Source organism: Vidua chalybeata, chromosome 3 (genome assembly GCF_026979565.1).
Source record: "Vidua chalybeata isolate OUT-0048 chromosome 3, bVidCha1 merged haplotype, whole genome shotgun sequence".
Taxonomy (NCBI): Eukaryota; Metazoa; Chordata; class Aves; order Passeriformes; family Viduidae; genus Vidua; species Vidua chalybeata.
Genome location: NC_071532.1, coordinates 4,136,474 through 4,159,532, shown reverse-complemented (window position 1 = coordinate 4,159,532; position 23,059 = coordinate 4,136,474). Strand labels below are relative to the sequence as shown.

Sequence of the window (23,059 nt, the reverse complement as noted above, 5' to 3'; positions counted from 1 at the left end):
TGTAAAGGGAGAGCTCTGGTAACACAGTAAACTAGCTGCAATTTCCAAACTTTGGTAGATTTATAAAAGCCAACTGCTCTAAATAAGCCTCCAGTGGCACTTACAAAGTTTGTTCAATACTGAGCATTAGTTCCAAGTTACATGAGCTTTTAAAAATTATTCAAAGGTGCAGGACCCATCATCTTAAAAACACAAGCTTTTCACACTTCTAGGCAACACTCAGCAGCAGAAGCATCAGCCAAGACATGACTGGGAAGCAAGCACAGCAAAATCATTTGATTAACACCTACCTTACCTTTAAAGCTGTAGAGGAGGGGAGTTCAAAGAGCAGTTTCTCCTACAGTTACAATAAAACTTACAGAGTACTCAAACAGAAGTGCTGAAGTTCTAGTGGGAGAATGGCAAGTTGATAAATATATAGTGTGCACACTGCTTTAGTCATAGTTTATCTTCTCAATGAGTTACATTCACGTAAGCTTTTTTTCTTTACCACATCTAAATCCTAAAAACTCATTTAGCAACGATTTTTATTTTCTCCTGTTCATAAAACCTCGGCAGTGTTAGGTGCTGGTACTTAACAATCCCTTCTGCAAGTCTGGGAGTGGGTGGGAGGAAGCAGGAAGAGGAGGGCACTGGACTCTCAAAAGAGGAGTTCAGGTAGGCAAGGTGGGTCTCACTGGTCTCCCAAAACCTCCTTTGCAGCTGCTAGAGCCTGGCTGTTTAGAAGATTCTTCAGAGCAGAAGTCGAACCAAGAAGCTGCAAGCAGATTAAGGAATGCTATCTCTGTCCCTACATTATGGAACGCTACAGAGGTATTTTATGTCCTAAGTCAGACAGAAGAAACATATTTGTAACTAACTGGACTACAAAAAGAGGTCAATTCTTATGGAATCTAAGCCTACAACTCACAGCCAAACCCATCACCAGTTTTTAAGAGAACCCTCTAAGCTAAGAAGGACAAAACAAATTGAGAATATAGTAGGATTTGATCTCTCTTACTCTCTTTTTGCTCAATAAATATGAAAATAACCCATTTTAAACTTTTTTTTTAATATGAATTTATTTTTCAAATAGTTCCAAGCAGATATGCATTTTCCAGTGTCATTTAGATCACCTGAGGATCCACACAGAGTCCATCAGTCATTCAGAGACAGAAGCAAGGACAATGTTATGGAGTTTAAGGATGTGAAATTGCTAAAATCTGGTCAGAAAATAGGCCTATTGCATGATATTGCTTTCTTTATTCTTTTTTTCTGTATTGGGCATGAAAAGCTGGCAGAGCAACTGTCAGAGAAAGTGAGACTGAGGTGATGAAGGACCAATTACACTTCATCAGTGCTCAAAAAAAAAAAACCCAAACCACAGAAACCCACACAAGACCCAAAATCCAGAGCAATACATTTCATTTGTCTGGGTCACAGCACTGGCTTCCTCCAAGAAAGGAAGGAAACACTTTTCCAAAAGAGATGAAAGTGCTCTGAAGCAAACCCTGTAGTGTCCCATGTGTTATGTGGTTTCTATGATTCTTTAAATGCTTGCAAAAAAAGACAGGTTGTGATTTTAAATCAGCCACTTACGTATTCAAGGAGAGCAGAAATGGAAGAACAATTCAAAAATGTGGAGGCTCTCATTGGAATTATCTTCTACTATTACCTATTACTCAAACCTATGCCATACTCTGGTCCTACATTTGAAAACAATGGTAAGTATGTAAACACAAAAAAAGATACTGTCCTAAAAGAAAACCTAATTCTAGCAGGCAAAACCCCAAACATTTGTTTAATAAAAGTCTAATCTTGTTGCTATAAAGAAGTGTAAAAATAGCTAAATGCTTTTGCAAAGAAAACTCATTCCCTGAAAACCCCTCTTACATTTTTTTTCATTTTTAGTGGTAATATTCCACTAGCATTTTAGTTAGAGTGGAAAAGTTGTGGTTACAGTTATAACCACATTGAGCATTGCAACATGTGGTCTGCCATGGTTTTTTATATGTAAGCCTACTGATTGGGTTCTGATCTACACAGCCATGTCTCAATAAAAGGTTGAATCCCATTATGTGACCGAGTCACTGCTGTCAATGCCAACCATGACAGATGACTGACCAATAGCACAGAGGGCCAGGAGAGCACTTCAGAAAAGCATCAATTCTGCAGCACTGCTTTACAGTGACACAAACAAAGCTTTGCACAGAGTTCCTAAGAGCACTTTGGCAATGTTAAGAAAAGGGCTCACGGTGTTACGGAATATGGTTGAATTATGAAGATTCTAGAAAAAAACACTTGAATTATGATCTGTTAAGCCATCTGTATCAAATTGGTGTCTGAATTCACTTTCTAGAAAGCTTGATTGTATATATTTGTTATTGCATATATTTGTTATATATAAGGGTATATATGTATAGAATATTTATATATTGTTATAAAGTATACATATAACATATATACCTTTGTATGTATCTATATACACATACAGAAAGAAAATATACACTTTCTCCATATATAAAAAACACACCAAGCCCACTTGAAGTAACAGAAACACATTCTAGCTATGTGTTTTTTAAGTAAAAATTACTTTCATTATGCTCCAGAAGCATAAGATACAAGGCTAATTGGAAAAAAAAAAAGAAAGGATACAAATAGAGAACACTCTTTTTATTTATGATTATTTATGGTGGTATAACATTTTAGGGTATTTTAAAGGTTGTTTGGTTGGGTTGAGATTACAGTTCCTTGTCTCAAAAGTGTTGAAGAAGTGAGGGAGAATGAAGATTTTAGCTGGCCTACCAAAGAAAAGGAGACTGTACTCTTCCTTGTGGCTCACCCTTCCAACACACAAAGGACAACAAAGGGGTTAGAAACAACTCCAACCTGCCCCAGTTCACATTTGTGAAACCTTGGGTGGAAAGATTTCACTGCTCTGCAACGTAACTGAGGGGCAACTAAAGGACCTCAATTTCTCCCTGCCTTCAGTGGACTCTGCATTGAGTCTCAAGAACGCTTACAAAAATCCAGGCATGTAAGAGTCAGCATCCAGAGGTTCTTTCAAAATGTATTTCTCTGGCTCCGCTGTCTGCCTGTGACAGCCTCTCCCTCAGTTGTGCAGGCACAATTTGAGCACCTGTGTACACATCTGTGAGCTTAATGGTGGTCCCCACACTGAGCCCACAGGGAAATAAAGGCGACTTTCTACAGCCACAGTGGGCATTAATCCATGCCACACGAGCAACACTGATGTGCTCTTGGTGCTAAAGCTGCCAGGCATGCATATGAAGTTGCTCCTAGTCTCAAAATTAAACATCACAAGGACCTTAACCAAGGTAAAAAAAAAAAATTAGCCATGAAGCCTCCAGTACCTGGAGAGCTGCGTTCTTCGAGGATATTCTATCCCAGGTAACAACAGCAGGGGTGGGGAGTTTGGGGTAATTTTTTTTTGTTTAGTTTTATTTGTGTCTGGGGGGAGGGGGGTGTTTGTTTGTTTGTGTCTGTTGAAATACTCCTTATTTTGGGAATGACTCCTTATTTTGGATAGACATGTTATAACTACTGAGCATCCTGTGGCACAGCATCTGCGAGTGGGAGCCCACAGCTCACCCCAGCAAGCTCTGCTCTAAAGGAATATGGGGAGAGACAGGATAAGATGTATTAGAAGATGTTTCACCATGCTACATCCTCTGAATCCAAATGATTTTTCCCCTGTGAGAGACTGCCCTCTCAACACCAGAGCCCTCTTTAAAGTGGTGTAAGCATTTAATCAGTGAGTGTTTAATCAAGCTTTTAAATATTCAAGTCGAGCTAATATATTAAGCTCACCAATATTTTTCGTAACATTTACAAGGTGATTTCCTTAATGGCTTTAGTTTCTAGCTAAGTCCTTAAATCCCTTTCGTTGAGCTAGAGCACATGGTTTCATTCACACTTTAAAAGCTTTTCCTACACATGCCTTTCAGAGCTGATATGTCTGAATTAGACATATGAACTATATCTAAATTCTGTGCATTACTTATTACTACAAACTATAAACTATCATTCAGGAGTTAACACAATTATCGGCTAAACTGCAAAACAGCTCTTGTCAATAATGAAACTAAGTAAAATACATTTGCACATCCTCTTTTCATTGAGATAAAACCAAATTTGGTATATCTAAAACCTACACAGAAAACTACTTAAGTTGTATCAGAAAGAGTTCTTGCTTTAAATATATTTTTAACCTTTTTTCCCCCTTTATTCCCTTTTATTGACAGTCTCTGTACAGAGTGCCTGCACTGTAGTCACTTGAGATCCATCTATATGCTTCTGCACAGGACAAATCAAACCATAAAATATCAGCAGGATCTGAATTTTGTATTCAAATGGCAGATTCACCAGCAAAACAACATCTCTTTTCCGCTCTATACTCAATTTTTGTTTTCCTTAAAACAACTCAGAAAAAATGTGAATCTAAGAATGTGGTGCATGCCACAAATCCCTCAGACAGCTCATATAGTGACAGTTGCAGAGAACAGAGTTCTGCTGCTGAAAGAATAGAGAGAAATAGATTTAAAAGGAGGCAGTGAATCAAAAAAACCTGCCTTCAGCTTGATGCCAATAAAAACCAGAATCACTCAGTTCCTTTGGATTGTTTTCTATTTATTTTCTTTTCTTTTATGCAGTTAATATTTTAGGAAATTGTTGGGTTTTTTCCCCCCCTTTTTTTGTCACCACAGACACTCCCTTTAGGCAACCGTGCATCAACAATCCTCCCACGTTCAAAGTCGGCTACATCTGTTGCTCTTTCCCATTGTTGAAAATTCCTGCCTTAATCCTATTTGACTTTATTCATGCAAAGGTCATCCTGAATTCAACAAATGGAGGAGCGATAGCAGGCACACTGTTGAACATGGCTAAAAAATGCTCTTGTAGAACATGCAGCTAGTGTGCCGGCACTATCGCACAAGGACTCGCTTTATTATGCAGCCCCCTGTCACCAGAGCTCTGTTGCAGTCTGAACTGGCAACATATTTCTCCTTGCAATTCAGGAATACAACATTTTCCTTTTAACTGGCTTGATTTGCTCTCCTTTTAAAAAGGTTTGTGCTTCACTTGCATTTGCTGGTGGGTATGAGTGTAACATACACATAGAAAACCTGAGCGTTTCACATGCCCTAAGGCTTGGCTTCTGGCACCCATGGATTCCCTTTTTCCCCTCGATTTTACCTCTGAGTCTATCTAGCTTCACAAATCTATTTCACTAACCTGCCCACCTAAAACTAACGGTGATCACAGTTTAAAATAAATTAGGCAAAATTCTATTTAAAAATACTCCTACAAAGCAGGGTAGAACAGCTAATACAAATACCTCATTTTAGGGCCATCACTGCACTGTAGATTTGTTTACAAATGCCATCTATTATGATTTTAGACATATTTTTCTTTCCCAGCAACAAAAAGCATTCTAGCTTAGAGCTGTGATTTATTCCTATGCTTAAGTATCTGACCCAAACCAAAGAAGATTTAGCAGGAACAGTGAATTAGTAAGCAAACCAAAGTTAACTATCAGACTGATTTATGAAGGGAAGATAATTATTTTTGTAATATGTCCATAACTCATCATGACAGAAGCAAAGGAATATTTATTCATGCACACTAATTTCCAGTTTGAGGTGCTTGCCAACCACAATGAACCAAACCCATCCCTCAGGCAAGCAGAGAACCAGGCACATTGTTAATGTGCTCCTTGCACTGAGTGCTGCACCAGGGGCCATGGATGGGCCATGGATGGTGGAGAGAGCACCCAGGACTTTACCTAAACCAGCCCCAGCTCGAGCTAACAGCTCAAAGTTAAATTCTACAATGTCAGCTTCTATAAATTGTGTTGAGGTCCTTGTTAGGTGCAAGGGAACATTGGAAAGAATCAAGTTTTCATTTGAAAATCTGTCCTGTACTCTGCTTGTGTGGCTCTTGTAAAGGAACCTGATAATAAAGTATCAAAACTATACAGAAAAATGATGGATTTTTTTTTCAGGCTTTTGTTGCAAAGATTTTGAGGATTTTTGTTTTGATGATGGTTGAAAAAGGTCTTAGGAGAGGAGAAGTGTTCCCTCTTTCTTCTAACTTTTAAAGAGCAAAGCTTGAACTGAACATGAGTCTGTGAAGCCCAGCATGAGAATCAAAGCTCTCCAGGTGACAAACCACAGGAAGGTGCTCCTCCAGCACCTACATCAGGAGCCCTTGGCCTTGTGCCATCTGCCTGCCTCCCCACAGCTTCCTTCTGTCAGAGAAGTGAAGGCAAGTAACTCACAGGAAATAGAATGAAATGAAAGGCCCTCACTGAGGACAGGGATTTTCAGATGACATCTCTCAGAAGCTGGCCTAGATCTCCCTAGAGCTGGCCCAGTGCAGCTGTCATTCAGATGTTTGGGCAGGCCAGGACTGCTCTGGCTGTCCTGGCCTGCCCAAATTCCCTAATTCCCTTGTTCTAATTCCCTTGTGCCTAATTCCCTTGTTCTCTGGGAGAGAAACCAAACACTGCCATGGAAGCGCTGATATTCCAGGAACCACAGCACTCCAGGAATCTCCATGCACCTTTTCCACAACTACTGAAGAAGTATTTTATGACAACAAATCTGAGATCTGTAATTTGTAAATATAAGTTTAAATTTAAAATATAGAAAGTGAGGCCTGGAATGTCACAATGCTGGGGCAGTTACCAAACCTTACTTGCAGAGACATTTTGCAGAAGTGGTAATCTGGTGCAACCCAGAACTGCTGCAGGCACTGACAAAGTTCCCATCCATTTCAGCAGGAGCTACATTGTACCAATAATGCACAAATACCTTAAACAGCAATTATGAAAATGACAGAAGCAGTCAAGCAGTTATCGACCTGAACAATATGCATATTAATTTGCAACGAAAAATATTTTTCCAGGACAGCACTGGAGACCTGTTCTCAGCATCCCCACTCCTAATAAGGACCAAAAGAAGAAACAGTCAAACATTGAAGTAGCAACACTTAAAGTTGCCAAATCAAGTGTTCAAGATTATGGTTACAAATACATTCTTATTAATACCCTTTGTATAATATATATATATTATATATATATATATATATATATACATATATTATTTTTAATAAAAACATAGGTCCACAAAAAAAATCCACCTCCAGATTACTGTAAGTTAATGCTTTTGAGTCTTCAGTGTGAGTCACCTAAGACCTGACCTTACAGAGAACTGTTTGTTTTAGGATAGTTCATGTGACAGAAAACAGCACACTGTCAGCTGCATGGCACTACAGTCAAGCCAACAGCTCTGCTAATTTATCCAGGTTGGATGCAGCTGTGAACTTGAGGAAAAAAACCCCAACAAACAAACCACCACAGACCAAAATCTGGTTCAAGAGATCAGCTTAGCAGCACACATAAGGAATTCATGCGAGAGGGAAGGATCACATTCACTGCTCCTGGACAGCACTCAATTGTCACAGGAAGCAGTGCCTTTTGCTGGCCCTTGGCTCAGCTCACAGCCTGGACTGGCTCCCTGCAGAGCAGAACATAAAGCATGGCATAAGCCACCATGTGAGGATGTGTTTCCACCCAGGTAATACTCCAGCTTCTGGGAAAAAGAGAGAAGTAAGGGACTGAAGATGGAAGCAGCTCAGCTCTGCCTCCAGAATAATAGTTTTGTCCTCCTAGGCAAAACTCCTGCTACAGGAACATTTGGACAAATTGTTGAGGGTTTTAACCCTCAAATTCTGAAGGAAGCATCTCTCTTAGAGAGAATGTGAAGCACCTAAATTTTTTGGCAGCATGGGTACAAGATACCTCAGTCAGAAGGGCAGAAAGCCACACATAGAACATGGAAGGACTTGGTTTCCTCTATAGTCTTGATGTCCAACAATGGGTTCCTGTTGGCACCAGTCATGGGAATAATATGTGGGCAACACAGTCAAGTTCATAAACACCATTTAAAACTAATAAACAATTCCTTATTATTTTTTCAAGTATTGGATTTTAAAATGGAGCCTCTTTTTAACACTTGAAAAGCAGCAAGTTGAATGACTTGTCTGTGCTTCCATATGATTATCTCACTATCTCTCCATTCATATTATGTGTGCAGCTTGTTTTTTCTTCCTATTAAAAGAAAAAATGTCTTTGGGCTGCATGCAAAGGTAGATTTTCTCAGAGTGGCTTTTTTTTTTTTCTTAAGTTCATAACAATAGACATCTTCCAGTTCTATCCAGTACCTTCCAGGTCCTCCTTGGGCTTGAACCACCTGCCTGCATAGGGAGTGACAAAGATCTCATGAGAAGAAGCTGTACAATTCCTTTGCAGCAAATGTGAAACTGAAAAGGAGCAAAATTATTGAAGAAGATGTTCCAGAGAGCTGGGAAGTCCTTATGTGAAGGGACAACTGGAGATACTTTTGAGTGATCTTCATCTCCCATGTGGAATTTACAATCGTTCCTCCATGCAGTTGCATTAGTGCACCTGTGTTTTAGGATGAAGTCTTCCTCCTGTTTGGTCACATAAGGTTGATAATCTTGAGGTAACCAAAAGTGGAGAAAACAAACAACTGAAGCAACTGGAAACTTTAGGATCTCTGATATCTTGGGAGCTGTGGGGGAAGCTGTCACTTCTCCCCATTCTACTAAACCTACCTATTTTGTCCTCTAAGCATTTATTCTGCTTAGAATGAATGAGAAGGAGAAAAAAAAAAATACAGGTTCCTTCTTGTTCCCTTGAGAAGTATCTGAGGATTTCTCTTCTTTCACAAGGAAGTAATTTGTACCTCCTTTGCTGCTTGAAGGACAAACTGTCTATCAGGCAGAAATCTTTGTGGACAGCCTGAACATTCTAAAGCATTGAAGATATAGAGCAGATTACCAAGAATACTGGATGGAGATGGATTACTACATGCCATGCAGAAAATGATCCTGTGTTTCCTGTAAATGTTTCATTAGAGCTTAAATCAGCTAGCTTGTCTGGCATGAGAGAACAGATTATTACATGGCATGCAAAACAATTAATTTTAGTTTTAAAATGAGAGACATATAGAGCTTTAACAATGATGGTGACAAAGAGAGCTGTCACTATTGGCTTTGGACTACTATATGAATGTGTATTCTCCTCTTCCACTGACTTAAAGGCCATCACAAGTTCTTGTCTAAAAGCACCAAAACCAGCTCCTGTGTTTTCATGACTATCAACAACACCATGACCTTCACAAAGGCAAGAATGTAATACAGTAATGATAGTCTTAAGCTGATTTATCATCCTCTCCTCGTGCCATACACTTTCATCAGTTGCAAGGCATAACTAAAAATCCATTCAAGGTAAATTTCAAAAAGCATCCTGTGGTCTGATATCAATTTTATGTCTGTTCATATAATCATGTATTGCCAGAGAAACATCTATCCCCAGGATGGAGTGCAGGAGTTTCATTTACTGAGAGATTCTGGGCAGGCAGCTGTGAGATGGAGCTCTGAGAGCTCCCAAATCCCAGGCTGGCAGCTCGTCAGCCTGCAGCAGCGACTCTGTGAGGCATGTGTTTAACCAACACAGGCTTCCAGACCCTGAACATGGGAGAAAGGATGTGACACCAAGCTGGATTCACCAAATATAACACACCTGTTTACTTTCAGTAGTTTAGTGGCAATGGCAGAAACCTGAAGGATTCATGAAGCAGCAATATGAGCTTTGGCTAAAGTCTGGCAAGAAACTGAATACATCAAATCCCAAGAAAAGCCTCTCTCAGAATTGTTTCCTGAAAGTGAAGGGCATATGCTATCCTTCAAAGGAGTCAACGAGTAAATGTCAATCCAGTGCAAGAAGTATTTTCTTCTAACATTTAAAAATAACTCTGTGGTTGATGATGCTTACCTGTTTCCTCCTGCTCCCTAGAAAATAATTTTTTACCTCCTACATAAATTCAGTAGCATTCCTGCCCCCTCATTCTCACAAAGAAAATAAAATCCTTGATTGTACAGAGACAGATTGCTTTAACTTCTCTACCATAAGAAAAGAGATCTGGCTGAGACTTCACCCTGCTGAAGTTCATATGTACATTTTGTAATCAGCTAAAGCAATGATGAGCACTGATATGCATGCTATGTACTGGTCTGATACCACATTTTGAGCCTGAGATCACATTTATTTTCCATAAAGTCAACAAGAGGGGGAAATTTAAAGTTTCTATCGCCTCTGTGAAAGGCAGAACCTGGTTATCCAAACCGTGTAAAGAGCAGTAACAGATGTATAACAGTAACAAGCCCAACAAGGTTTCAGCACTGCTGGGCTTGACAGCACTGTAGCAGTTTGATGACTGAAGAGCTTAATTACAGCTTTGCACTTTGTCAGACTCACCTAAATAGAGTCAGCATACCAGAGTTTTCAAGTCATTTGAGATGATTAACTGTGGGGTAACTCCAGATCTCAGACTCTGCATTGTAAGCTCTCTCTGATGACTCAGAATAGTTTGGAGGAGATACACAAGACAGGAGAGAATTAAGATATTCCTTTAGGAAGTGTGAATAGGTAAAATTTGAAAGCAAAACTTCCTCCAATCTCAGATATGGCAAATACTGAGCTAATTCTGCGGGCTGAAGAGCTGGACCTTTAGGGAGTGTTAAACCCTGCCTTATCTAAGATAGATGACTGACCTTTCCTCACCAATACAGCTGACAGGGGATCTCCAAGTGATCAAAAGGGCCTGCTCAAGGGGAAGACACTGAAGAGGCTTGGAAAGGGTTTGCTACTACAGGTAACTGACTGCTGTGTAGATGGCAATGACAGCATTTGTATTTTTTGCATTCAGCCAATGTGATGAATGCCACTAGCACGTGAAGGAAAAATGAGCACCAAATATTCCATCAAAGATTTGCAGAGGAGCTTTTGGAATATTTTTCCTTAAGCTCTGAAGTTCTAATATTAATGCTGTGTTTGTGTAGTTTAAAGATCAGCATTTCTGCTCCACAGGCATTTCCTATGACAACAACCAAGACAGGGAATTGAACCTGATGAAACCAATCAGCCTCTGGTGTAACTCCCCAAACTTTCTGTGCACAGCAAACTTGGACAAAACACTGCCTAAGACACATGATTTAACCTCGCTTTACCTAAATTTACCTCTACAGGACTGTTCCCTTACATAAGGGCATGTACTAGGCTCATGTTTGTATAGTGCCTATACCTTTGGATGGAAGTTTTTATGGAGTTGCTAAACATTGTCTCTTTTATTGAGCAATAAACAAATCATTTGTGCCAACACTCCAAGTCCCACCTGGGCACTGTTTTGTACTGTTCTGTGAGAAAACGGTTTCTTTTCTTTTAAATGCCAGTACTTTTCCAAATTTCAAGAAGCATTCCAAGTAAAGTGCTTTTGATCTGAGTGCAAAGCAATTCAAGCACGGAAAAAAGACTATGCTTACAGAAAGCTTTCTGCATTGCAAGTGACCGTACAATATTTTAACACACCCACTCAGCAAAACTTTCCACTGTAATATAATGAACCAGGACACTGCATTTGCTCTGGAGCCTTCCCTAATGTCTCCTATCCTCCACAATCCTGTTAAAAAAATTAATTAAAGCTTTCCTATAAAAGAGCATGTGAGCACAGAGCTCCACCTTCCCTCCCAGCCATAATGAAAATCAGTGTTTCAGCACTGCTGATCTCAGATGTGTCTCAGGGTCAGGGGCAGAAAGGTGGGCTGCAAGCAGCAGGCACCAAAATATTCACCAAGTAACACCACATAGAAAAGCAGGAACTACCTGACTGTCCATAACAGCAGAGTCTTCTCAGCAAGTTCAATCCTGAATCTTTTCTTAATCAATTCCACCTTTCAGACACACTAAAGCTTCATCTAGGGCAGACAAAAACTGCAACAACCAAACTCAGCAGTAACATGTTCTTTCAGCACAGCAAACACATGTATGAAGCAGAGACACATTTCTTTGGATGCATATCTGTATAAAAGTACCTCTCAAACAATGAGCAAGGGGGACACAATTTCCACCAAGCAATCTGATAAAAATCTCCACAGATGTCTCTTCACAGCCTTGGTAGTATCAGAAAGCTTTGCTTTGGCCATTTTGCTTTGACCAAGAGCTAGACTCCACCAGAAATGAAATAATGTATCACTTTTCATGCAGAAACTGCAGTTAACAGGACTGAATCCCATTTCAGAGCAGTAGAAAACTGCTGTGCTTTGATTTCATATGTCCCTGCTTGTGGTTTTGCATATGAAGAATAACTTGTGAAGTGTACTTGTGCTCTTACTCCACTGCTTTGTTTTGCAGTGAGCAGACAGATTAGATTTCTCGTCTCATACTCTTTAGCCTGAGTGAGTGGTAAAATGACAACAAGATCAGAGCCTGAGTGGGCAAGGACATGTGAGCAATCTGGCTAATTACACAATGAAATGATAGGTATGACAAGTAGCTTCCCTCAACTCTCAAACTGAAGTACAGCAGCTCTGATTCAAGGCAAACCAGATGACGATGGAAGGAAGGCATTCTGCCCTCATCTTCCTACCTTTAAAACAATGTATGACATTCATTTCCAAGAAAGGTCCACTAACTTGCACTATTAAATGCTTATTTTGTTTAAAGAAGAAGCACAAGTGGTGCTAATTGCTGAAACAGTGGAGTTGAAACCCACACTGACAGAAGTTGGCTGTTGAAGTAATAAAACACCCACACCTCACATTACCTCTTCCACTGAAATGAACTCTGTTTTTCCCTTGAAAAACAAATGGATGTGCATATGTAAATATCATTAGTCTGGACATTGCTATAAGCAGCTAACCTGATTTAAAGTAGACTTTTTTTTTTTTTAATTACTTCAACATAGCTTTGGAATTGGACATACATAAATCCCAAAACAAATATACAGTACTAAGCTTTTAAAACCCAGATTTATGACAGAAATGTGGAGACAGACTCTTCAACAGGGGCAAGGCTTAGGAGCATCAAAATAGATCAGGACAGAGCACTGTCCAATGTGATTTTCTTCCTTCTCCATGGCATATCCAGCTGCCCTGTAACACTGGTTACTAGAAGACTTTTCTTTGAAACTGCAGTTGCTGTTGCTGTTGTAGTAAATCCTTAAAGAAATAATACAAGCTCCTACAGTTGCACCCTCCCTATGAACCAAGTGAACAGAGATAAGCCAACACCTTATTAAGCGCTGGCAAAGCTTTTAAGATGCCTGCAGAAATAAACAGGATGTTTACAATGCACAGAAAGGTACTGTTGTGAACAAAGACAAAATTTTGGTATGAAAAGCTTACCTTAGGAGAGGAAGAAAGCTCCCTCGATGCAGGAATTGCTGACATGTTCTCACTCATGCTCATCTCTGTCTTTGGCAAGAGGCTTGGGGGTTCAGGAGCCTTTCTTTTCATCTTCTTTTCTGGTTCTTGCAGAGCAACTTTAATTAAAGCAGGGCTTGGTTTTGGTTCATAAAATGGATTTGATCTAATTAAAAGAAGGGAAACACATTTCTTTGCTATCTCCTTGGAAATAAAACCAAAAATAAGACCTGCTTAGGAAAGTCAATGACTAAAATGCTTTTATTATCCCACATAAGAATGTTTTACCCTTTATACACTTTTAAATACTACATTTTCATACAATTGAAAAGTAAGTTACAACAGCTAAAACTGGATTATTCAGTCACAGTTTCCGTAATTTTTATAAAGTCCTGTAAATTGCAGAAGTTTTATCAACTGCATAAAGCTAACTCTTCTATTATACTTCGCTATCTATCAAAGAATGATCTGATTTTATACAAGATCAATATGAAAAAATGTGAGTGGAGCTGCTGGGTGTTTAACACTCTAATGAACAGGATAAAGAGGGCTTGATTAGAACAATTAAGAATCAGGCAACTGGTACAGTCATGCTCCACAGGGCATTAGAGGCCTCACTCTTGGCTGTCCAGTTTTGGAAAGTTTGGCCTCCAGGGGTACACATTCAGCCTCAAGTGTATTTCAAACTGTAGTTGACAGGTGCCACACCATTTTAAGAACACTCCTTAGGTAAGAGAACAGAGCAAGAAAACCACATCTGACTTGCATATATCTCTCTGCAGACACCAGTAGGCATCACCTGTCTATTTTGAAAGTGGTTTTTATAACTAAACCTTATTTGAGAATGTTACATCTTCCACCAAGTAGATGCAGTCCAAAGAATTATCCTTAATTTGGGTGTTCGTGTTCCAACTCTGCATTTGTACCACCCTAAGTAAATACCTCCACAGCCAAATTCTGCCAAATTTTGTTTACTTGATACATCAAATATCAATCAATCAATCAATAATATAACAAATAATGGCTTCTTCTACACACTTATTAGAGCCAGCAGCTTTGTATCCTGCTAAGGATACTTACAGGAATCTTTTTTGCACTGAATTACTTCAATATTAATACTAATTGCTTTTCATATTTTGCAGTCCAAAACAGGATAGTTAGTTATGAAATGGATACATTAATTTATTCTTTTCTAGTCCCTCTTTCTCCTGCAAGATATATTTATCACATATCTCAAACTGTGACTCCCAACAATCTATCTGCATGCAGTTATTATATGCAGTGTAACTAACCACAACAAATAACCTCAGCCCCTTGAAGTCCCTTAGAATTCAACTCTGGATGGAAACAATAATGCATTAAATGAAAGTCTACCTAGCTAGATCCACTCACAAATTCCCTCTCAGGAAAAGAGTCAGGAGCTAGTACACACTATTTTTTAAGAACTACAGCAGCAGTAAAAACCAACTATTCATCCAGTTGCCTTCCACACGACAACAAATTTCTCTCCTTCTCTCCTTTGTACTTGTAGTATAAAAACACCTTTCAGTCTCACAGACAAACTTTAGACTTTATTTTAATGCAATTTACAGTCATCCTGTTTCCACTGAGAAAAAGCAAGCAATTAATAACCCACACCACAGAAATCTACTTTTAAAGGGCAACGTTTACCAAAGCACACAAGTGAAATCAGGCATAAAACCTCCAGATCTTTCCAAGAATCTGCTGCTTCTGCTCCTTACAGAAAAAGATATCCAACTCCTGAAGCAAAAGGGAAGACTAACACTAAAATAACTCATTTGTTGACTGAAGGCAACTTTCAGGTGCTCCCACTTTGCTGCTCATCAAGTGCAAAGCCACCAGCACAATCAAAACTAAAGGCAACCAAAGGAACAAGTTAAATGGAAAGAGAAGGGTGTTTTCTATGGGAGGCAGTAGGAAAAGGAGGTATTCAGGCTGGAGTGGAGAATGCATCCAGCTGTCAGTAGCTCTAATTTAGCTGACAGCCCAGCTCAGCTGCCTTCAGACACCAGAGAGTTCAAAGGGAGGTGAAAATGAAGATAAAAGAGATAAAGGCTGAAGAACAATGCATTCTATGGGACAGCACAAGGTTTTTATTTAGTTCCACAAGCCAGCCTTTGGAACAGCCAACAGGCACAGCATGCTTGGCAGGAATTTACCTCTGAATTAGAAAGGTGTATTTGTAAGGTGTTAAAATTATTTTGGTGTGAGAAAAAGCCCAACACCTTATCAGTGAGAGTAAACAGGTCTGGAAGAACCATCTTTTGAATTTTTAAGCTCCAGAACTGCCTGCACTGCAGGTGTCATCCTGAAGAATTGCCCTCTGTACCCACCAGAAGGAAGTGCTAAAATGACTTTTTCCTCTAGAGAAGAGGAAAGCCACACTAAACCCTCACATTTTGGTCACAGAAACAGACACAGGTTACATGCACAGAACAGACATGCACATGTGCTAACCTTCTACCTTCCTCTCTGCACTACCCTTAATTGGTCTTACAAAAATTAAGCAAGATTTTTGAAAAATAATGTTAATACAGAAAAAAACCCGACCAAAATGGTTCTTTCCTGAACAAACTATAAAGTTTGAAGTCATGAGGGTCTGATATATGTAGCAGAGTTTGTTCCAGCTTCCACATGGCTCTACAAGAAATTAAACATTTGAAAAGTCTGGTTGAAAAGAGCCTTAGCTGGAAAATATTAAAGCACTTTTTTTCTGAGGTCGGCTCCATATTTACTGGTTCTGTGAAGTTATTTAATGGCTTCACATAAAATTATCTGTCTGAAGAGACACTAGGCTGTCCCCACAAAATTTAAAAAATTCAGACCTGACAAGATACCTGGCATTAAACTCACTGCCAATGTGGTGGCTTGTGGCTTCTTGTGCAACAGGCAACTTCAGCAGATGGCAACTCGATAGCCTTGCCAATTACACAGCATAAGCCATACAATGATTAACGAGATAAGAAGCCACAGAGCCAAATGATATTGGAAAGCAACTTTTATTCTGACCAACTTAAAAATTATTTTGATCAGTCTTACCAGTTAGCTGAAAAAAAAATTTTAAAATAAACATTTTACTGAGGAGGAAACCCAAAGCTGTCAGCATGGCAGGGCTAAAAGGTCAGGCAATATTGCCAATCAGAAGAACTAAGGTTGAAAGCGTTATACACTAAGCAGCTGTGAGCTGTGCTATTTTCAAATAATTAACTTCACAAGGTGTGCCATCCTTCACTAATGTATAAAATTCAAAAAGGCAAAAGCGGAATTTTCCACTATCAGTGAAATGTCCAAACTAACAGAAGGAAAATGTGTTCCTTATCTTTAGCTAGGTATGAGAATTTAGCCAGAGGAAGTTTGTTTTGAGAGCACAGTTTTGCAGCAGAGTAAATGTACTGGCTCACCTAAGTCCCTCTGTGCCAGGCAATGCCTCACAATGCTTATGCTCCTGATGTGCTTTGTGTGTGTTATGAAGCATCAGTTCTCTTCACAAACATTAGTCAAATACATTTCAACGGAGCAAATGACCCCAGGTAAATCTTTCACAGAGGTGCACTGAGGCCAGGTACCTTTCACAGGATTACAGGGAGAGTCTGTTACAAAACTGGAGGCAGAGTTCAGCTCTTGGGGCACTTCGTGTAAGCTCCGAGGCCAGAATCAGAACTAGGGATCTGCCAGAGCACAGTGGGACAAGGGTCCTGATGCTAACTGGTGTGTCCATGCTCTCAGGACACAACACTGCATTCCACACAAAATACAGGAAGAAAATGCCAAGCAGTACATTAAGTGAACTCCAATTAAACCTTTAAGATATGGGAGTAAAAATACATTGTATTTCCTGATAATCAATAAATCAGGTGCCTTCCATTTCTTCCATTTCATGCCTTCCACCTATAGGTTCAAAAGGACACCTGGAGACAGCCCTTGACCAGTGGTAGTCAAAAATGACAGGGAATTTTTAAAAACTCAAAAAACCAAGATGTTATGAGAGAGGTTGAAAATAACATGCAAAGTTTTTTGTTCAGCTTTGTCTTGAATACAGTGCTCAGGCCAAGTCAACACATCTTAAAATAGACACATAGCAGAAGAAATAACAGGGTCCAGAGACGGGCGGTGGAAATGATTAGAGAGATGAAGAGACTTCTGTATGAAGAGAGATTGAAAAAGTTAGCACTCAGACAAGTGACAAGGAAAGGTGAACATGCTAGAGACAGACAAGACAACAAATGTTTATGGCAGGTAAATCCAATACCACTAATTGTTGTTTTGATAAGCCAGCAGAAGAGACAGTATGGGACTGGAAAGGGAATTTATTTACAATCAACAAAAGAAACACATTGCATTAGAGATCTTGTTTTCTTGTGGAACTCTCTGTCACAAATTGACAAGGAAACCTAGACTTCTGTAGGCTTGGAAGAAGATTACCCACTGATGCAGATAATAAACACATCAATATTCACAGTAGGTAAAAACAATACACATCTGGACATAAACCCTCATGACTGAGGGCACTCAAAAACCACCAACTGCCTGCATAAATTTTGCCTTTGGTGCTCACCAGACCATGCCTTAGCAAAAGCTTGCTACTTAAAAATTTGAAAATTAAGGACATGAGATGAGGCAAAATAGTGTTTGTAGAGGTGATCTAATGTTACATGTCCTGTGTTACTAGACTGGACTTTTATCATTACACTCATTCCTCCAGAGTGTTTCAGTATAAAGATTCAAGGGTTCTCCTTGCCACACCTCAACAATGCACTCAACAAATGGTCTCCAGGTCTTTTTGTATGATGTATTGCTCCTGTAACTTCAGAGGAAAATGTGGAGAGGAAGGTTATTTTGGAGTTCAGCACATAAAAAAGTTATGCAAAAGATGTAAAAAATTGATTTTCAAGTGTTTACTGACTCTTTATCCTTCCATCTTCCCACAGGACACTGCTTTATCATGAAAATACAGACCAGCTTTATGTTCAAGTAGAACCTACCTATGGGGAATTTATTTTTATCTTTGGAAAAAAAAAAAAAAACAATAAAGCAAATGAAGTAATTAAAACAAGAAGGAGGCTGTTGTTAACCAAGGGCTAAAGTCCAGTACACAGCAAAAGGAAGGGTTACAATCCTGCCACAAGCCCCTTTGGCATAGATGTGCCTCAGGTGGAAATGGAAGCATAAACAGAAAACAGAGAAAATTCTTCACTTGCTCATCCATGTGGCTTTTTTTCTTTCTGCTCCTCTCAATCTTTGTTGTCCTCTATACCTGTATCTTGGTGGGTGTAAAATACACACATTTTTATTCCCTACAGATTCTGGTGACCAGGGAATGACCAGGAATGCCTGGTGTGGCTGTCAGTGTGATGACACTGTCCTCTGAAGACACAGCAACCAATGATATTTGTTCAGGCACTGTCCTGACAAATGGAGCTGGCAGAGGCATCAGTCCCAATGCTTTTTTTTTTTTTTTTTTCCTTTTACTTTTCACAAACCAAACATCAACATTAAGTCCATGGCTTTAAAAGGAAAAAAATTCTGCAGAGCCCTTTATATGTTTCTGTTAGAGTGCCTGGGAATCCTTCCATTTCCTAGACCACAGCTAGGACAGAGAAACAGAAAGATGATGATACCACACATCTGTTAATATTGAAATAATGTAAATGTCATGCCATGATAAATCTCATTAAGTAATGTAAAATTAAATGTTAATTAGAATTGTTGTCTGTAAAATTGCTCGAGATGTAATCACTGTAAACTGTCTCATGAGTGGTGTGGTTGGTGACTAATGACCACAAACAAGGATTAAGGATGCACCTTCCAACCTCCCAAGGAATTGCAAAAAGTTCTCCCTTCCTCATAGTTTCTATGCTGTCATACAAGGCAGTCAGTGTTAATTTATAAGTTTTATGTGTGGTCATGCTGAAAGAAACAACCTAAGTAAGTGCATATGGTGTTATCTTTCCCGTATATATTCACTTTATATATTTCATAGCAAAAAAATGTGCTATGCAGATTGCAAAATGCTCTTCCTTTCTAAATACTGCATCAAGATAAAACAAACTCCCTGTTATCATTGGCAAAAAATACTACTTTTATGCAGCAAAGATAATGGCAAAAGGGAGAGGAAGGCCCAAGCTCTTGCTCCTTTGATTTCTGGCTCGTTTGCAATTGTCAGGGCATAAAGTGTCAGAAAGGTCCACAGACTTGCTCCCTATGAAGTCATTTGCTATCAGTAAGGCAAAGGAAAGCTTCCTCACTGATCATGTTCAGGTGAATAGCATGACCTGGGGGTATGGCATTTCCTGCTGCTGGGCTGCCCAAGGATGAGCTGTCCTAAGGAGGTGATTAAGGATCACCATGGTTCAACCCAATACACCTCAAGATTAAGCCAGGGATCCCACTACTAATGCCTGCAAAGCTGCTGAAAGATGGAGAATCATACTTACTCATCCAGCTCTTCCTCCTCAGCTTTAGAGGTATCTGCATAGAGGTATTTGCTCATATCCACTGGCCTGATGTTTTTCCTTTTTGCAGGTTGTGGAGGAGAGTCTCTTACACTTCCAGGTGCTTCAGGTGGGTGACCTGGCTCATCAAATGGGTTCAAGTACTCTGGGGCATCTTCATCCTTGAAGGGATTGTAACTGTCAACATGGAAACTTTCTTCTGGCTTTGAAGATGAAGCTCTTTCAGGGTGAAGCTCTACCAAAAAAAAAAAAAAAAAAAGAAAATTAAACAGGTTTAACGAATTAAAAATTTGAAACCATTTAATCAGATCTTTATATTTTAAAGGCATATGTAAAGGTCTACTTCTTAACTCTCAATACATAAAGTTATAGCCTTAGGTGAATTTTCATGCTTGTTTATTCCAAAATAGGTCTTTCAAAATGTCTTTTAATTTAGACTATATTGATTGAATAGGCTTCATTTTCTCACTTACTACAGCACCTTCAACATCAATTATTAAGTTTTCTTATTTGTCATATAAATGGCATCACAACAGATATAAAACCATTTTCACAAACTATTAGCCAATTTATGTTCTAACAAAATGTTCCTACGTATTTATTGGAGCTTTTAATAAAGAAAAAAGACATTCTGTATTTTATAATATTACTGGATTTAAAAATGGTGATAGTAAGTAGGTGGCCTTTTAATTTCTTAAAATTAGTGAACTAAAAATCAGCTATTAAGTAGGACCAGTAATTACATTTCAAAACACATGTGCCCCTGGTAACAATACATAATCTCACTGTAAAAACGAATTTAAATTAACCCTAAAGAGATAGACAATCAAATCACTCATCTTTTATTTGGGCTTTACAACAAAAAGTTACTGGCAAGCTGGAGCTGCATGCTGCTCTCTGTGTAATGTCCTTTCTGCAGTGTCTGTTATTCTACACTGAAGGGCTTCTGGATACTGAATAATGCCAATCCCCATAGAGCAATACAACATTTGTTACAGAGACAAACAGGTAATGTTAATTCTACTCTTCTTGCAGCATCAAATAATCCGCAGTGTTGTTCAATACTGGATGTAATGTACTTTCAAAATCTAGGCAAATAGGAACTTCAATGCAGCATCATTAAAACCTAACTTTCAGTAACCATAGCCACATTATTATTAATGAAAAAATGTGTGTTTTTCAGAGGTATGGTTACTAAACTGGACTAAACATACTTTTAAGGTTTAACAGATCAACTCTAACAGTTATTTGTAACAAGAGTCTAAAAAATAAAACTATGGACTTCCAAGTGGATTTTTCACTGAAGAAATATTTGGGAAGACAAAATCTCTGGTCACACAATGAACAAAGGGAAGCACTGTGCTTAGGTGAGTTTGGATGGATGATGTACCAAAGCTGCTAATCCTGGTGAATTGCTAGAAAATGTGAGAGCTCTCTGCCCTGCCAGCAAACATGCAGCTCACCCTGAACCCAGCTATTAGCACAGCCCAAGGTGATGGAAAGCCCTACCCCATGCAGCTGTAACTTAGAGTGTGAACCAGAGCCATTCCTAGCTGGATAGGAATATGATCCCTGGCTGCAGGTAGTGCCTTCACCTCTCTATACACTGCACTAGTCACTAGCTCAGGGCAAAGGCTCAGAGCAGGAAAGGCTTTAGCTCTTCTCAGGACTACAGAGATCCACCTGCAGCCTGTGGAGGAGCCCCATGCTGGAGCACAAACACACAGACAAGCAGCTGCAGGAAAAGGCCAGGGTGTGTGTTTGCAGTATGTCAGCTGTAGTGCACGTGTTCACTCCCATCCCAGAGTAAATGCTTAGCCCTTAAGAGAAGGGAATAAACTACTGGGAACTTCTCCTGGGAGAAAGTGTAGTTACTGCACAGCAGGTGATGTGTATTAACCCCAGGTTATGTGGTGATGTGATCATAAGCCCATATCCTTTTAAGAAAGCTGTTTCAGAAAAAGCCACAGTGAAATAATATTGAAGGTCTATAGCTTAACTGACAAGAGAAAAGCATTTAAGGCAGAAGTTCTTAAAAGCACAAATATGATCAAATCAAGAATCCCTCAGAGTACTATAGATTAAATATATCTAAAGAGAGCCCAACATCTAAAATGTATTTGTTCATTTATTTTAAGCTAAACTGGAAGAGTGGTTCTGTATAGACATAGGTCATTCTAGTGTCCAGTGCAGGTGGTCAAGGCAAGCAAAAGCTTCACTCTGCTTGCCCTGAGATATCCTTAGTGTGGGTATTTGCAGCTGAGCTGACTCCTTGACACTCAAAGCTTACAGGCACATGTCCAAACTGTTTTTAAAGTCAGGGGAGTCAAATACCACCCTGACTGTATACACAGTATATACTGTACACACCATGCCTTGAAGCTCGTGGTTGTCAGAACACTACTCAAATATTACCCACACATTTAGTGATTTGATGAACTACAGCAAGCAGAAGTGCTTTGGAGATGTGTCCTCAGAAGACAGTTCCATACAAAAAGCAAAAATAAGTAATGAAATGCAGAAAAATGACTGATACCTTGTTCAAATAGTGTGGCTTATTGACAAAGCTTTAACCAAACTTTTAACTACTTTAAACTTTGTTCAGATATTAGAATATTTTATCAAGAGAGTGGACAACATCAAATAGCTGCTTCTGCAACTCCATATGATGGATCATTGCACCTGCAAATGAATCTGTTGATAAATACACATTATCATATCTGAGGGAAACCTTCTGATAACACACAAGAAGGAAAGTCAGTAATATATCCTGAAGTTAAAAACATTCAGGGAAACAATCTCATAAAGTTTTTATTTTTAATTTGCTTTTAAGTGTCTCCTGGAAACAATGAGTTAAATGCTTGTTTAAATCTGATAAATTTTAAGGGGCAATGCAAATGGCTTTTGCAATTCTTTCTATTTCGACACTGGATCAAGTGCTGTAACCCTAACTATGACAAAATTATTTCTCTTTTTCATTGGCTCAACAGGAACTACATGTTTGGCCTTACACACACAGTGTTACATATAAGTGCTCAGACACCTCTGGCTTGTTATTAACTAAAATATTTCACAAAATCCTACACAAAGGCTGAAATTAAAAAAGCTTCTATAAATATCATTCTCAAGATACTTTTATAGGCAGAATTTTGTAAGGCCCATCTAAAACCCATTTAACTTGGCTACTCATTCTCTCTACTCTTGCCATCCAGGATACCATTTTCCTCTCCCTTCTGCTTCCTTCAATGTTCCCACAGGGAAAGAGGGTTCCCACAAGGGTCCCCACCTGAACCCAAACA

General features: G+C 39.1%; 1 protein-coding gene across 15 annotated transcripts in view; it reads right to left on the bottom strand.

Annotated features, from left to right (window-relative positions):
* EHBP1 (EH domain binding protein 1) overlaps nt 1-23,059 on the bottom strand; it is a 205,945-nt gene that overhangs the window by 91,814 nt on the left and 91,072 nt on the right. For all 15 annotated transcript variants that reach the window (XM_053937968.1, XM_053937974.1, XM_053937975.1 and 12 more), the window contains 2 exons: nt 19,743-19,995; nt 13,270-13,453 (listed from right to left, as the gene is read on the bottom strand). In XM_053937968.1, the coding sequence (XP_053793943.1) occupies nt 13,270-13,453; nt 19,743-19,995 (437 nt within the window). The remainder of the gene's footprint in view (nt 1-13,269; nt 13,454-19,742; nt 19,996-23,059) is intronic.